This window comes from Mustelus asterias, chromosome 12 (genome assembly GCF_964213995.1).
Source record: "Mustelus asterias chromosome 12, sMusAst1.hap1.1, whole genome shotgun sequence".
NCBI classification, from domain to species: Eukaryota; Metazoa; Chordata; class Chondrichthyes; order Carcharhiniformes; family Triakidae; genus Mustelus; species Mustelus asterias.
The window spans coordinates 10490188-10506100 of record NC_135812.1 but is presented as its reverse complement, the minus strand read 5'-3'; the positions used below and the strand labels follow the sequence as shown (position 1 = coordinate 10506100).

General features: G+C 42.4%; 1 protein-coding gene across 1 annotated transcript; it reads right to left on the bottom strand.

Moving 5' to 3' along the window:
* Window positions 1-4983: 4983 nt before the first annotated feature.
* On the bottom strand, window positions 4984-6525 carry omg (oligodendrocyte myelin glycoprotein). The gene has a single exon (XM_078225913.1). It carries the CDS (start codon window positions 6523-6525, stop codon window positions 4984-4986), a length of 1542 nt encoding a protein of 513 aa, XP_078082039.1.
* Window positions 6526-15913: the final 9388 nt, after the last annotated feature.

Sequence of the window (15913 nt, the reverse complement as noted above, 5' to 3'; positions counted from 1 at the left end):
AACACAGTACTGTCGTAACATAGAAAATATGATACCCAATTTTTGCATGGCAACCTCCCACAAAACAGCAATCTGATCATCAGAGAATGTTCTGAGCAGTGTTGCATTGAGAGGAAAGCATTGCCCAGAACATGAGGGTGAACTCTTCTGGCGCTCTTCAAAATAGTGTCATGGGATCTCTGTGTCCACCGAGAGGGAATGCAAGGTCCTCCATTTAACATTTCACCCGCAAGATGGAAACTCTGACATTGCAGCACCCCCTCAGTACTCTGCTGTTGTGTCACCTTTCTTGCACAGTACGCATTTAGGGTTTCCTGTGTAAGACCAGATATATTGCAGCAACGTTGGATTCTTGCGTCATTTCCAGTTCAACCTCTTTCAACTCTGTCAGCTCCTAGGCTGACTCTGCCTTCATTTCATTCTATTCCCTACCCCCAGCATATGGCTTTACCCAATAGTGCTAACTAAAATATTTCACAAATTATTTCAAAGCTTCCAAAAGCCAGTAGGTGAAGAGTAGCTGACCGTTTTTAAAAGTGTTTCCTAAGGTTTCAAATTTGCATTTTGTTTTGGCATGTGCACTTAACTGGTATTTCTTTTGTATTTATTAGTGTCACAAGTAGGCTTACCGTAACACTGCAATGAAGTTACTGTGAAAATCCCCTAGTCGTCACACTCCGGCGCCTGTTGGGGTACGCTTGGGGTGAATTTAGCATGGCCAATGCACCTAACCAGCAAGTCTTTTGTTGGAGTGTGGGAGGAAACTGGAGCACCCGGAGGAAACCCACACAGATATGGGGAGAATGTGCAGACTCCGCACAGACAGTGACTCAAATCAGGAATTGAACCCAGGTCCCTGGCGATGTGAGGCAGCAGTGTTAATCACTCTGCTACCGTGCTGCCCTCTATGTATCTTATTGCTGAATTGTTGCCTTCATTTAAGTTGGTGTTGCATCTTCTGAAACTTTAGGATTGAAGCTTCTAGTGGGGGTAGGTAAGCAGCACAATTAACCAAGGAGGACTGAATGTTGAAAAGTACTCAATCTGTGATTCTGATTGGCTACATCTCATATTGGGGCATTCAGGAATTGTGTCTCAGCTGGGAAATGCCTGCAGATCGCAAATGCGTAAAACAATACAAGGCAATAACTTAATGCTAAATCAACTTGTTTAAATTTGTCAGTAAACCACCTCCTGCCAACCCAAGCAGGCTTCATGTTTAAAAATTCAGATTCAAGTCCTCATTTGCTATCGTGCTGAGGCAATATTGAAAGCCTTGCAGTGAAGGTTTTTGGGCTTGCAAGACACAGTTTGAACACTCGCAGTCTGAGTACAGCACGGTGGCACAGTGGTTAGCACTGCTGCTTCACAGTGCCAGGGACCCAGGTTCGATTCCCAGCTTGGATCACTCTGTGTGGGGCTTGCACGTTCTCCCTGGGTTTCCACCGGGTGCTCTGGTTTCCTCCCACATTCTGAAAGACGTGCTGGTTAGATGCATTGACCCGAACAGGCAACTGTGGCAACTAGGGGAATTCCACAGTAACTTCATTACAGTGTTAATGTAAGCCTTACTTGTGACTAATAAATAAACTTTACTTTACTTTAGGGGAACAATGATGCTCTTCAGTATTGGAAGAATGAATTATGAGGAGTAACTGGATAAACTGGGGGCCTTCAACTTTGAGAATAGATACTTTGAAATGCTTTTTAAAATATACACAAGACACTGAACAGGACAGTGATTGAAAATCCAAAAATAAATTTGTAAAATTGTTGGGATCTGTTCAAGGTTGAGAGGCAAGTTGAGGGTTTGGGGATCAACAATATCTGGGATGGATTGCCAGAAAAGGGGGTTGAGGGCAGGTTACTGCGATGTGATATCTAGCTGGTGTGATGGGAAAATACCGAGCTTCATTTTTTTGGGCGATAAATGGTCCAAAAAACTGTCTTCATCTGCGCCGTCCTTTAATCCATACAATTATAATTGGAAGTGCACAGTGTTGCTGTACTACAGTTTCTCTGCCGCAGGAGACCCTCAGTGAGCCATTAGTGAAGTGCTCTTTTGTTGCAGAGTGTAGTATTGCAGCATTAATGTTCACTGCTTGCAGAAGGGGATTATTTTTGAGATCTTCATTGTTGCCGTCAAGTTTAGACTGATGGAATTTCCCATTCTGAGAAGGAAAGCTGCTATTAAGGCTTGTATGTGATAATTCAGCCAGGACTTTTCAAAATCAGTGCCTTTCCCTTTCCATTATTCATAGAGCAATCATTTTTAAGGACTGTATATTTATTTTAATGTACACATTTCTCTCAGGATGTTGAATGGGTGAATGAAAAGTCCATAGTGAGATAAGCTGCATGTGTTCCTCAGAATTATAGCTGGCTGCCTCTCACTTGTTTTCCTATGTATATGAACATGAACTCAAGTTTTTTTTTTAAATGGATTACAGGTAGAAATGTTTGAAGATGGGTGTGAGATCAAATCCTGGAAGAATTTCACTTTGTTTCCAAGCCCTTCAATTTTATTTTCTGCTTACTGGAGGCTTTGCTAAACGGGTTTAATCTGCATTGAAACAGAGTTCTGTCTTGTTGCTAAATTTGCTTCCCGAATCACTAGGTGTATTTCAAATGTGATGATAAAAATCAAGGTGAAACAAAAGGATGATCTCCTTCATAAAATCACAGGGTTGTCAACTATGTTGTTTACCAGATAAGGCCATGATGTCTTGATGCCTCCGACAATGGAGATTGCAATTTATAAACAAATGCATCCATGGATGTAGGTGTTGCTGGCTGGGCCAGCATTTATTGCTCATCCCTAATTGCCCTCAAGAAATGTGGCTGTGAACCGCCTTTGTGAACTGCTGCAGTCATGTGGTGTAGCTATATCCTTGCCGCTGGTGGGGAGGGAAGGTCATGATTTTGTGTATCAGCGATATACTTTCAAGTCATGGTATGTGGCATGGAGCGGAACTTGTAAATGGTGTTCCCATGTATTTGCTTCCCCTGTGGTAGAGGTCATGGGTTTGGAAGGTGCTGGCGAGGGAGCCTTATTAAATTGCTGCAGTGCATCTTGTAGATGGTACACACTGCTGCCACTGTGCATCCATGGTGGAGGGAATGGATGTTTAAGATGGTGGATGGAGTGCCAATCAATTGGGCTGCTTTGCCTTGAATGGCATCAGATTTCTTGAGGAAGTTGGAGTTGCACTCTTCAGAACAAATGGAGATTATTCCAGCGCACTCCTCACGTGCCTTATAGATGATGGACAAGCTTTGGGGGAGTCGGGAGGTGTGTTACTTGCCGCAGAATTCCTAGCCTCTTATCTGCTCTTGTTATCACACTATACGCAGGCCCGGTTTACTTTCCAGTCAATGGTAACCCCCCCAGGGTATTGATAAACTAATGAGACAGATGCTTAATATTTGGCGCAAGGGGCAGCGTGGTGGCACTGTGGTTAGCACTGCTGCCTCTCAGTACCAGGGACCTGGGTTTGATTCCTGGCTTTGGTCACTGTCTGTGTGGAGTTTACATGTTCTCCCTGTGTCTGCGTGGGTTTCCTCTGGGTGCCCCGGTTTCCTCCCACAGTACGAAAGATGTGCGTGCGGGTTAAGTGGATTGGCCACTCTAAATTGCCCCTTAGTGTCAGGGGTAAATGCATGGGGTTACGGAAATAGGGCCTGGGTCGGATTGTGGTCGATGCAGATGCGATGGGCCGAATGGCCTCCTTCTGCACCTGTAGGATTCTATAAGAAATGCGAGGCATCGTGACAACCTCCATTTATTTTGTGCCTGTAAGATATATGAAAATAAAGTCTGAAATTGCTTCAGAATGAGACTATTTGGCCTGGATGCCAATGCAGAGTGGAGAGATTGACAGGGGTGACCAAGGGATCGTTGAAAACTTTCTCGCACATTGGTTTGCTCCAAGTTGTGAAATTAAATGAAGACTTTGCCAAAACAAACAAAATATTGCCAGGCTAAAAGTTTCTGAATTAAAACTTGGCATTTGGCAGGGTTTCCCTCAGCAGTCTTCCACTAGAAATCTTTCACAGGTGGCGCACAATGAGTGTTCAAATAAATATATATCTTAATGGCTGCCTTCAATGTGTTTGCAAGATTCAACATTTTATTTCGTTTAGTTATTTTACATTGCAATTAACTTGTTATTTAACAAATAATTTAATGGTTGCATGCATCCACATAGACCAGGAGGAAGATGCTCAGAATTTCATGTTACAGATAGAGAATCCAGTTAGACATTTCAGGTAATACAGAACTAGTTTAGTTGTAAAATTATTAAACTATTCATATGAGTTTGATTTCACAGAAAATGTTTGAATTCTGAATGTGTATCACAACTGCTTTATGTTGAAATAAAAATAAATGTTCGAAACATGATGGGTAGGTAGTTTGTTTGATAACCTTTGTTAGTAAGGGTGCTTTCTGCTACTTGCTGGTGGATTGGTTTGTAGTGGAAGTTTACTTTTTTATTCCTCTCCCCTTTCCTCATGATGGTGGTGACCTATTGGGGGTACTGTGCAGTGGTAGCCCATTCTGCTTTCCATCACCTTGTCCATGTGGTTGTTCTTCATGTGTGAGCTTTGACCCAAATGCTTTAAAAGGCTATGCTGGTGGGGTTGGGGTAACGTGGTCAGTGGTGGCTCACATCTGAACCTATTCCTGTCCAGATCGGACATTCACAAGTGCACACCTTCCAGCAGGAGTTAGAGTCACTGTTGGGACTGGGAAGCCCAAGGTACCTTTTCTCTCCCTTCTTTCCCTCCAGTTGGGCAAACCAGTCCTGACTAAATTAGTCTGACACATCACAGAGATCGGATTTGCCCTTTATGGCTCACCGAGCCATCAGAGGAGGCCTTTGTTCTTGACTTGTTTTTTTTAAAAAAATTACAAACTACCTGATTCACTGACCAAAAGTGGTGTTAACTGAGTGTCCATAAGTGTTAACCTTGTTTAGATGGCTAAACAACCAGTGGTACCAGCATGGTGAGAACCATGATGTAGAGAGTTATCCCTGTGCACACATGTGCTTTTGAGTTTGTGTTTTGTGGTGTTGTCACATTTTGCTTCACACTTCTTGTTGTTCCAGAGATTCCATTGATCTTTGGCACAGCAGTCAGACTGGTAGGAATAATCTTGATGGTATTTGAAATACTTCTCATTGCAGCATGCGAAGTGGTTGCAGTGACGATATTAGGCTCAGAGACTGTTGAGAATGTAGTGGATGCAATTGGCTCCTGACCTTTAGTGGGCATTGACTCAAATGTTGACCGTGACATTGATCCACTGGTTTGGCTATTCACTGTTCCATTCAATTTGTTGGTCATTGTAGTGGATTCGGTTAAAACTGTGCTTTTGGAGGTGGATTCAGGAGTTGTCGTGGACATTGTAGATAATGAAGGCCCATCAGTTGTATTAGTAGTAACACTAGGGGTACTGCTTGAACTTTCAATGCTACCCAATGTTTGAATGGAACTGTTTTGGGTTGTAATTTGTGAGTCAGGTTCACGAACGGAGCTTGGTTCGAGTGAATTCAAACTAGCATTGGTGACTAGCTGTAAGAAGGATGACGTTCCAGTTTCTTGACCAACTAAAGATTGGAAAGTATTTGCTTCACTCTCTCTGGGCCTAGTACTTAGTATTCTTGTTTCAGTCTGATGACCTGTAAAAGCTGAAGTGTGACTTGGTGACGTCATTGTGCTTGGGTAAGAGATGGAAGCTGTTTTCTGAACGAATTGAGCTTCTTCAGTACATGGTTTTTCAACAACATTTGCTGTCGCCATCTTTATCCATGTTAATAGATAAAATAGACTGTCCTGAGAGTTGCATTCCCAAAAATTTCCATACAGTGTAATCAGCTGCAAGCTATGGAGTTGATCAAAAGTTCCATTTGGAATAAATGTGAAACGGTTGTTGTTCAGGTACAATTCTGAGAGTCTGTCTTGATGGAAAGTATCGGGGAGTATACTGTGCAAATTGTTGTGAGATAAATCTAAAGTCACCAAGTTGTAAGGCATGTTGGTTGGGACTGTCCAGAATCTATTCCCACTAAAGTTGAGGAATTTGAGGCTACTTAATGTGTTGTTAATTAGAAAAGCCCTCTCAATCAAGTTGTTAGACAGATCCAGTTTTTTCAGGTTCCACTGACTGACAGTATCTTCTTTCTTCAGTACTTTGATTCTGTTATTGACAGCGTAGATTTCCCAAAGTGCCCGTGGAAACTCAGTTGGCATGTGAGTGAGCAGGTTGTGGGACATGTCGAGGAACCTCATGTTGTTGAAATTTTTCAGCACGTCACCGAGATCTTTAATGCTGTTGTGGGAAATGTTTAGGGATATTATGTTGTCCTGGATGTTCTCCGGGAGTTCTGTTAAGCCTTTGCCTGAGCAGTCTACATACCTGTCATTTTGTTTGCATGAGCACGTTGAAGGACAGGTCGCTGTGTTTGAAGGTAGGATGGACAACAGGGCCAAGAAGCAACTGGATAATGTGAAATAGTCCATTGTTTTCCTATAAAAGAAGATAATTGCACGTTGGTTGGTTTGTCCTCCACAAAAACAGCAAAAAATCACCTCTGCCGTTTCCCCTACACTATGCAGCTTTCCTGGGATTAGCAGGTGGATAAATCCAAAGCACCCAGAATAGGAAATGAGCTGCCCAAAGCAACAGGTTTACTTCACCCCGCTACTTCTTCACAAAATAAAATACTCTCTGGAAGTACCCGATCTCAGCCATTCAATGAAATGTCTTGGCTGAGAGGATAATTGCACAGAGAATCTCAAGCACATGCCCTGCATTCTAATACTCGTGGCACCGTTCCACGCTGGTGTTGGAGAGCGCCTCTTGCCTGGATTTGTTTAAGAACCCAGATGTCTGAATGGTCCATTATTATTGCCTTGAAACAACAACTAGATGCACAATGCTCTGGAATGAATAAATCAACAGAGAGTGTTGCAGCAAAAGATTTGTGCCAAATTGGTATGTTGTGTTATGATTATGTTTTTACTCCTAATCCATCCATTATAGGACATTCCTGATGAATAAATTATTGATTTAAAATATAATGTTAGTTTTAATTGTAACTTATTGTTGCATTAAAAAATCTGATTTAAAAAAAAAATTGAATTATATGATCAAAAAGCTTTGCCATGACATTGATTGAGAAAGACTACTTAATTAAATATTCACCCTTCACTAAAGTGCCGGCATCAGTTCTGTTTAGATTAATATTCCCCTTTCAAACCATTTTCTAAAAAAAGCAGTGAACATTCAGTTCTACGGAAAAAGAAAAATCCTGCACAATGTTGTTTTATCTTATCGTTAACTGCAGAATTACAGCTGCTGTCTTGGATTTTATATTCGCAAGCACGGCATAAAAATCCAATTTAGCTGGTCTCGACAAATTTGCCCCCCTCTGCAGTCTCCAGGAAATGGTGCAACTGAGAAAAATATTTCAAATAATAGAAAAAGCAAAATGCAATAGAAAATACAGTGTACTTACCAAGGCAGCCCTTTACAAGAGGATCTTTGCTGCTGAAGTGTTCTTGGTGCAGATGTTCAAATTCTAGATAGCTGCTTTACAGAGGAGCTATTTATACCCACTCCGAAACGACGCAGGGATCTTGAGTGTAAGCACCATGCCCTGTTCTGAATATAATCTAAATTACGTGTTATTGACAATATGACCTCATTTCTACACCTCCCTAGCGTAGGTATGGCACAGAAATTTAATTTATTACTTCAGTAGCACCACATGAGTGACAGACAACTATGTAGTGCACATCTAGTGTTTGTGCAACACTTCAAAAATATATTATATCATGAACGCTTTGTGAAGGGGACTGTTAGACTTCCATATAATTAAGACCACTGGTTTGCAGTTTTCTTGGAAGGTTGGATGGGACCATTAAATATGATAAAAATAGTTTGGAAAGAAAAGTCTAGAATCCCAGGTAATAGAATTTGATTTGTCACCTTTAGCCACGGCTGTTGTGTCACTAATGAAAATGCATTGGCACTTTCTGCCCTGTGAAGGTTGCTGAAGGAATTTGGAAGTTACATGCAACAGATTAGTTTGTCTATTGCTATCATTTCACCCAGTTTCCTCCCCCTTTGCCATGCTTTTCCTGCCAGTAAGAAGGACGTCGACGGAAGTGACAGTCCGATTCTTGTACTGTTGTCCATTGCCAGTTTCTCCATGGCATTCTAGAATATCTACTTGCAAGACGCTAGCGCAAGCCGAAGGAATATCACTGGATAATATAGAAACTAAAAGCAGGAGTGGGCCATTCGGCCCTTTGAGCCTACTGGGGGGTGGAGATTCAGGATATTGAATATCCTGATCTCCCCCCGCCCTTCTCCCATATCCCTTGATCCCTTTAGCCCCAAGAGCTATATCTAATTTCTTCTTGAAATCAGACAACGTTTTGGCCTCAACTACATTCGGTGGTAGTGAATTCCACACATTCACCACCCTCTGGGTGAAGAAATTTCTCCTTGGCCTCCCTGGCCTTTTCACTCCCTAGCCATAAAACCCTCCTAAGATCTTTGCGTTCTTCCAATTCTGACCTCCTTGTACATCTCCAATTCCCGTCACTCGACTATTGTACTTTCAGCTGCCTGGGACGCAGGCTCCGGCATTCATCTGTTCCTTAAGCCTTTCCATCTCTCCAACTCTCCTTTTAAGACATTCATTAAAAATGACCTCTTTGTCCAAGTTTTCACTCACCTGTCCTAATCTCGCCATAGGTAATTTAGTGTCAAATAAAAATAAAATACTGCGGATGCTGGAAACCTGAAATAAAAACAGAAAATGCTGCAAAACTCAGGTCTGGCAGCATCTGTGGAGAGAAAAGCAACGCTTCAAGTCCGTCTGACTCAAAGCATTAACACTCTATTTCTCATTATACGGACTCAAAATGTTAACTCATCCTGCCAGACCTGCTGACCTTTGCTGGCATTTTCTGTTTTTATTTTAGCTTGGTGTCAAATGTTGTTTAACAGCATTTAGAGAGGTTTTACTACCCTAAATGTGCAACAAAATTATTCATTGACTTCTATTCTGTTCCAATTGATCCCTGTTGTTGGATTGTTGAGTTGCTTGTAACATGCTTCATGGTTTAATGTGTTAAGGCTACCCTTCAGTGAACCTGTTTGGCATGTCCTCTGTTCTGCGTAAATTTACTGCACCTTCGTTCTGTTCAATTAAAGGAAATATGTGTTTCCCAATTCAGAAAATGCTTTGGGAAATCGCACTTTCAAGTCTAAATGCCTTCACATTACGTATTTTTCTCGCTGTTTGTGCAAGGAGTGGTGCAGTTGACCATCTGTATCAACTTCTCGTGCAAGTTGGTCCTTCCACTAGAAGACTGTGGGTTCGAGCCCCACCTAAGACTGAGCTGAGGTCACGGTTTCAAAGAGCAAAGAAAATTACAGCACAGGAACAGGCCCTTCAGCCCTCCAAGCTTGCACCGACCATGCTGCCTGTCTGAACCAAAACCCCCTACCCCTCAGGAACCATATCCCTCTCTCCAACCTATTCATGTATTTGTCCAGGTGCCCCTTAAAAGCCACTCTCATATCTGCTTCCACTACCTTCCCCAGCAGCGAGTTCCAGGCACCCACCACCCTCTGTGTGGAAAAAAAAAACTTGCCCCGTCCATCTCCTCTAAACCTTGCCCCTCGCATCTTAAAAACTATGTCTCCTAGTAATTGAATCTTCCACCCTGGGAAAGAGCTTCTGACTATCCACTCTGTCCATGCCCCTCATTATCAGCTGACGTGCCATTTTAATGTAAAAAAATCCTCATCACTGGAAGAGCTGGAGAGTTTGGTGTTCTGACCAATATTTACCCACAACCAAGAGCACAGAAACAGACAAACTGTTCCTTTATCTTGCTGCTGTTTGTGGGACTGTGCTATGTGCAAATTGGCTGCTGCGTTTATCACAATGACAACTTACAAGACTGCACCCATTGACTATTAAGTGCTTTGGAATGTTGCTTTATAAAGACATTCTTTGTGACCATTTTGATCCATTGTATTGGGAAAGTGAATAGGGAGGGTGAAATCCAGAATTTTATCCAAAGAGTATTTTCCTGCTTCATTACCTAAAGGATAGTGTGTTTTTAGTCTAGCATTTTGTTAGGTTTGTGACGAGGATAAAGCTGGAAGTTAAAATATCTGTTGTGGGAAGTATAGCCCCAAGTTTGCAAATACATGCAGATCAACAATGATGGACAGAAAAGGTCCCTCTGTTCCATCCAGCCTGTCGCACTTGCATCATATGAACATAGAAAGAACAACATGAATTTACCTTGGCCCAAGATGGAATCCGGGGGGGGGGGGGTTAGATGAATTTTGTAATTAATTTCTGCACAGGCAAGAATGAACTCCTATCTCTGGAAAGTCATTGAACTGTAAATGTCTATGGGTGGAGTACCCTGCCTTGAAAAGATATTCAAACGGTGAGATTGCTTCTGCAACCTACAGCTCCCGTTGACTGGATAATTACACAAACTCAAATATGATGATCCCCAGACTTGAGTGTCTGCAAACTTCAGATCTGACAAAAAGAACTATGACAAAACCAGTTTATCACAAGCAGGTGTGACTGGCCACCATTTATGCAACCTCCATTTTAAAAATTAATTCATGGGATGTGTACATTGCCAGCCAGGCCAGCATTTATTGCCCATCCCTAATTGTCCTAGGGAAAGTGGTGGTGAGTTGTCTTCTTGAACCACTGCGGTCCAAGTGGTGTAGGTACACCCACAGTACTGTTAAGGAGGAAGTTCCAGGATTTTGACCCAGTGAAGTGAAGGGATGGCGATATATTTTTAAGTCAGGACTTGCAAATGGTGGTGTGCCCATGTGTCTACGTCCCATGTCCATCTAACCTGTAGCAGTCATAGGTTTGGAAGGTGCTGTCTAAGGAACCTTGGTAAGTTCCTGCAGTGCATCTTGTAGGTGGTACATCCTGCTACCGTTGTGGGTAAGTGATGGAGGGGGTGATTGTTTGTGGTTCAGGTGCCAATCAGGTAGGCAATAACTTCCAACATAGCATCTTCTGTCTGGATAATAAAAGTATTGATCATATAATCCCGACAGTGCAGAAGAGGCCTTTCAGCCCATTGAGTCTGCACTGATTCTCTGACCGAGTATCTTACTCAGGCCCTCTTCCCTGCCCTATCCCTGTAACCCCACACATTTAACATGGCTAATCCATCTAGTTCTCACATCTTGAGACACACTAAGTAACAATTTAGCATGGCCAATCCACTTAATCTGCACATCTTTGGACTGTGGGAGGAAACCTGAGCACCCGGAGAAAACCCACACAGACACGGAGAATGTGCAAACTCCACACAGTCACCCAAGGCCAGAGTTGAACCTGGAGCTGCGAGGCAGCAGCGCTAACCACTGTGTTCATGTGGTCACATGGACAAAACTGACTTGTGGTTAATATTGACTTTCAGAGGCATTGTATACAATGCCACACAGACTTAAGAAAATAGCTCATGGAATAAAAGCGACAGTAGCAATGTGGATACTAAATTGGCTGAATAATAGGAAGCAGTGAATAAAGATCAATTTTTTTTGGGCTGGCGGAAGATTTGTAGTAGTGGTCTCCAGGGATTGGTAATGGGACCCTTGCTTTTACTGATGTATATTACCGATCTAGATCTTGGTGGGCAAGGGACAATTTCAAAGTTTGTGGATGACGCAATAACTTGGAATTATTGTAAACTGAAGAGACAGTGTGGAACTTCAAAAGTTCATAGTTTAATGGAGTGGGCACACAGGTGGCAGATGAAGGTCAATGAGAAGCGTGAGGTGGTGCATTTTGGTCGGCAGAACATGGAGAGAACGTTAAATAAGAGGTCAAGTTTTTAAAGAGGGTGCAGATGCCGAGGGACATGGGTGTATATGTGCATAGATCATTGAAGGTGGCAGGAAAGATGGAGAGAGCAGTTAATAAAGCATATAGCATTCTGGGCTTTATTAATAGGGGCTTGGATTACAAGGGCAAGGAGGCTATGCTGAACTTATACAAGACACGAGCTAGACCTCAGCTGGAATATCGTGTACAAATCTGGGTGCCATATTATTGGAAGGATGTGAATGCATTGGAGAAAGTCTAGAAGAGGTTTACAAGAACGGTTCCAGGGATGAGAAGCTTCAGTTATTAGAGTAGATTGGAGAGGTTGGGAATGTTCTCCTTGGAGAGGAGAAGGCTAAGAGGAGATATTCAAAATCGTGAGGGGGCTGGACGGAGATCAGAGGGAGAAACTGTTCCTGCTCGTAAAAGGATGTAGAACGAGAGGGCACATATTTAAATTGATTTGCAAAGAAGCAAATGTGATGTGAGAAAAAACGTTTTCACACAGCCAGCGGTTCAGGTCTGAAATGCACTGCCTGGAAGTGTGGTGGAGGCAGGTTCAATCGAGGCATTCAAGAAGCAATTGGATGATTGCTTGAATAGAAACAATGCGCAGGGGTATGGGGAGAAGGCTTTGTGTCTGTTCTTTCAAGTCACAGCACTCAAAAGGGTTTAAAACACTCCTAAAATGTACATCTTGTTCTGAGCAGAGACATGAGGGATAAGGGGAAATGTTATCCCAACATCTCTCTCCATCCATAACAAACTTGGCTTTGTGTATCATACTATTTTTCACACTATGTACACTGTCCACTCCATCCAAAACCCATGTGCTCTTTTGGTTGGGGCAGAAAATCAAATTAAAAGATTTAATGGGAAAATATCTGAGAAATCTTCTCCTACTCCACTGTCGGCAATTGAGCCTCGTGCAGCAGATCATTCTGGCCCTAATAGTCCAATCCAGTACAAAGCTTTTGTAAGAGGTGACTTCTGTTCCAGCCAAAAACAGGTCCAACACTTGCTTGCAGGAATTCAGCAAATTGACATTGTTATGAAACCCAACCTACCTTCATCTTGAGTGCGGACATCAGGAACTCCCAAGTCGTCCTCATTAGGATGTAAATTTTCTTTTTCCTTGTGAATTCTTCATTTGTGTGATTTTTTTTTTTTTGATGAACAACTAATATATTGGCAAGGAATTTCCACATGAACAACAGCATTTTAATTGAATAATGGCTCAAGGATTAATGTGACAGAATAAAAGCTCTTAAAATGTTAAGAAGGTAAGCTTGGCTGCATTGGTAATGGGTCTGACAACACATGACAGTATGTGAGAAGAACCAGGTATGCAGATGTGCAGAAATTACTTCTGATTCTTTTGAATGTTCAGCTAATTAAACACGGCCAACTTTGGAAATCTCTTGAGGAAGTTCAAAAAGTGGTGCGACACGTGACAGTCAGTGTCCTGTTCACTTCAGTTTCTGGCTGTAACTTCATCAAAACCCAATGACTGAAGGCACAGAGATCTATTTTGGACACAGGAACTCCTGTGAATAATATTTTCTTCTTTTAGTTGAAGTATGTAATGGAATGATGGTATTCATCCTCAGAGGGAGTTGACTGCAGTGAGTCTGTCCGCCTAATATTGTCATGGAAGGTTTAAGTTTATTTATTAGTGTCACAGGTAGGCTTACATTAACACTGCAATGAAGTTACTGTGAAAATCCCCTAGTCGCCACACTCCGGCGCCTGTTCAGGTACACTGAGGGAGAATTTACCATGCTCAATCCACCTAACCAGCACGTCTTTCAGACTGTGGGAGGAAACCGGAGCAACCGGAGGAAACCCACGTAGACACTGGGAGAAGGTGCTGACTCCACATAGACGATGACCCAAGCAGGGAATCGAACCTGGGTCCTGGGCGCTGTGAGGCAGCAGTGCTAACCACTGTGCCAGCGTGCACCAGTGGGTGGCGTAACGGCAATGTCACTGGACTGGTATTCCAGAGGCCCAGACTAATAATCTGGGAATGCAGCCACTGGTGGAATTTAAATTCCATTAATTGATTTTAAAAATTGAATTGGAAGCTGGTCTCTAAAATGGTAGTCATGATGTGGAGATGCCGGCGTTGGACTGGGGTAAACACAGTAAGAAGTTTAACAACACCAGGTTAAAGTCCAACAGGTTTATTTGGTAGCAAAAGCCACACAAGCTTTCGAGGCTCTGAGCCCCTTCTTCAGGTGAGTGGGAATTCTGTTCACAAACAGAACTTATAAGACACAGACTCAATTTACATGAATAATGGTTGGAATGCGAATACTTACAACTAATCCAGTCTTTAAGAAACAAAACAATGGGAGTGGAGAGAGCATCAAGACAGGCTAAAAAGATGTGTATTGTCTCCAGACAAGACAGCCAGTGAAACTCTGCAGGTCCACGCAACTGTGGGAGTTACAAATAGTGTGACATAAATTCTGATTCTAGGATCGCATGATAAAGACTCAGGAGGAAAAAAGCAGAAATATTTATGTGAAATAGTGTGACATAAACCCAATATCCCGGTTGAGGACAAGGACGGCCTCAACCGGGATATTGGGTTTATGTCACACTATTTCACATAAATATTTCTGCTTTTTTCCTCCTGAGTCTTTATCATGCGATCCTAGAATCAGAATTTATGTCACACTATTTGTAACTCCCACAGTTGCGTGGACCTGCAGAGTTTCACTGGCTGTCTTGTCTGGAGACAATACACATCTTTTTAGCCTGTCTTGATGCTCTCTCCACTCCCATTGTTTTGTTTCTTAAAGACTGGATTAGTTGTAAGTATTCGCATTCCAACCATTATTCATGTAAATTGAGTCTGTGTCTTATAAGTTCTGTTTGTGAACAGAATTCCCACTCACCTGAAGAAGGGGCTCAGAGCCTCGAAAGCTTGTGTGGCTTTTGCTACCAAATAAACCTGTTGGACTTTAACCTGGTGTTGTTAAACTTCTTACTCTAAAATGGTAGTCATGATGTGGAGATGCCGGCGTTGGACTGGGGTGAACACAGTAAGAAGTCTCACAACACCAGGTTAAAGTCCAACAGATTTATTTGGTAGCAAAAGCCACTAGCTTTTGGAGCGCTGCTCTTTCGTCAGATAAGTGGGAGTTCTGTTCACAAACAGGGCATATAAAGACACAGACTCAACTTACAAAATAATAATTGGAATGCGAGTCTTTACAGGTAATCAAGTCCTAAAGGTACAGACAATGTGAGTGCAGAGAGGGTTACGGTGATTCTGTCCACCTAATATTGTCATGGAAGGTTTAAGTTCATTTATTAGTGTCACAGGTAGGCTTACATTAACACTGCAATGAAATTACTGTGAAATTCACCTAGTCACCACATCCCTTGTTCAAGAAAGGAAATAGGAATGACCCTGGTAATTATAGGCCGGTTAGTCTTTCTTGGGTGGTCGGTAAGTTAATGGAAAAGGACCTGAGGGATGGGATTTACGACCATTTAGAAAGGTGCAGCCTAATCCGGGATAGTCAACACGGATTCGTGAAGGGTAAGTCTTTTTGATTGAATTTTTTGATTGAATTGAATTTGATTGAATTTTTTGAGGAGGTAACTAAGTGTGTCGATGAAGGTAGAGCAGTTGATGTCATATACATGGATTTTAGTAAGGCGTTTGATAAGGTCCCCCATGGTCGGCTCATGAAGAAAGTAAGGAGGTGTGGGATAGAGGGAAATTTGGCCGATTGGATAAGTAACTGGCTATCTCATAGAATAACCACACCCCCACTTCTTGCCTTCAAACAACCGCACAACCTCAAACAGACCATTGTCCGCAGCAAACTACCCAGCCTTCAGGAGAACAGTGACCATGACACCACACAACCCTGCCACAGCAACCTCTGCAAGACGTGCCGGATCATCGACACAGATGCCATAATCTCACGTGAGAACACCATCCACCAGGTACACGGTACATACTCTTGCAATTCGGCCAACGTTGTCTA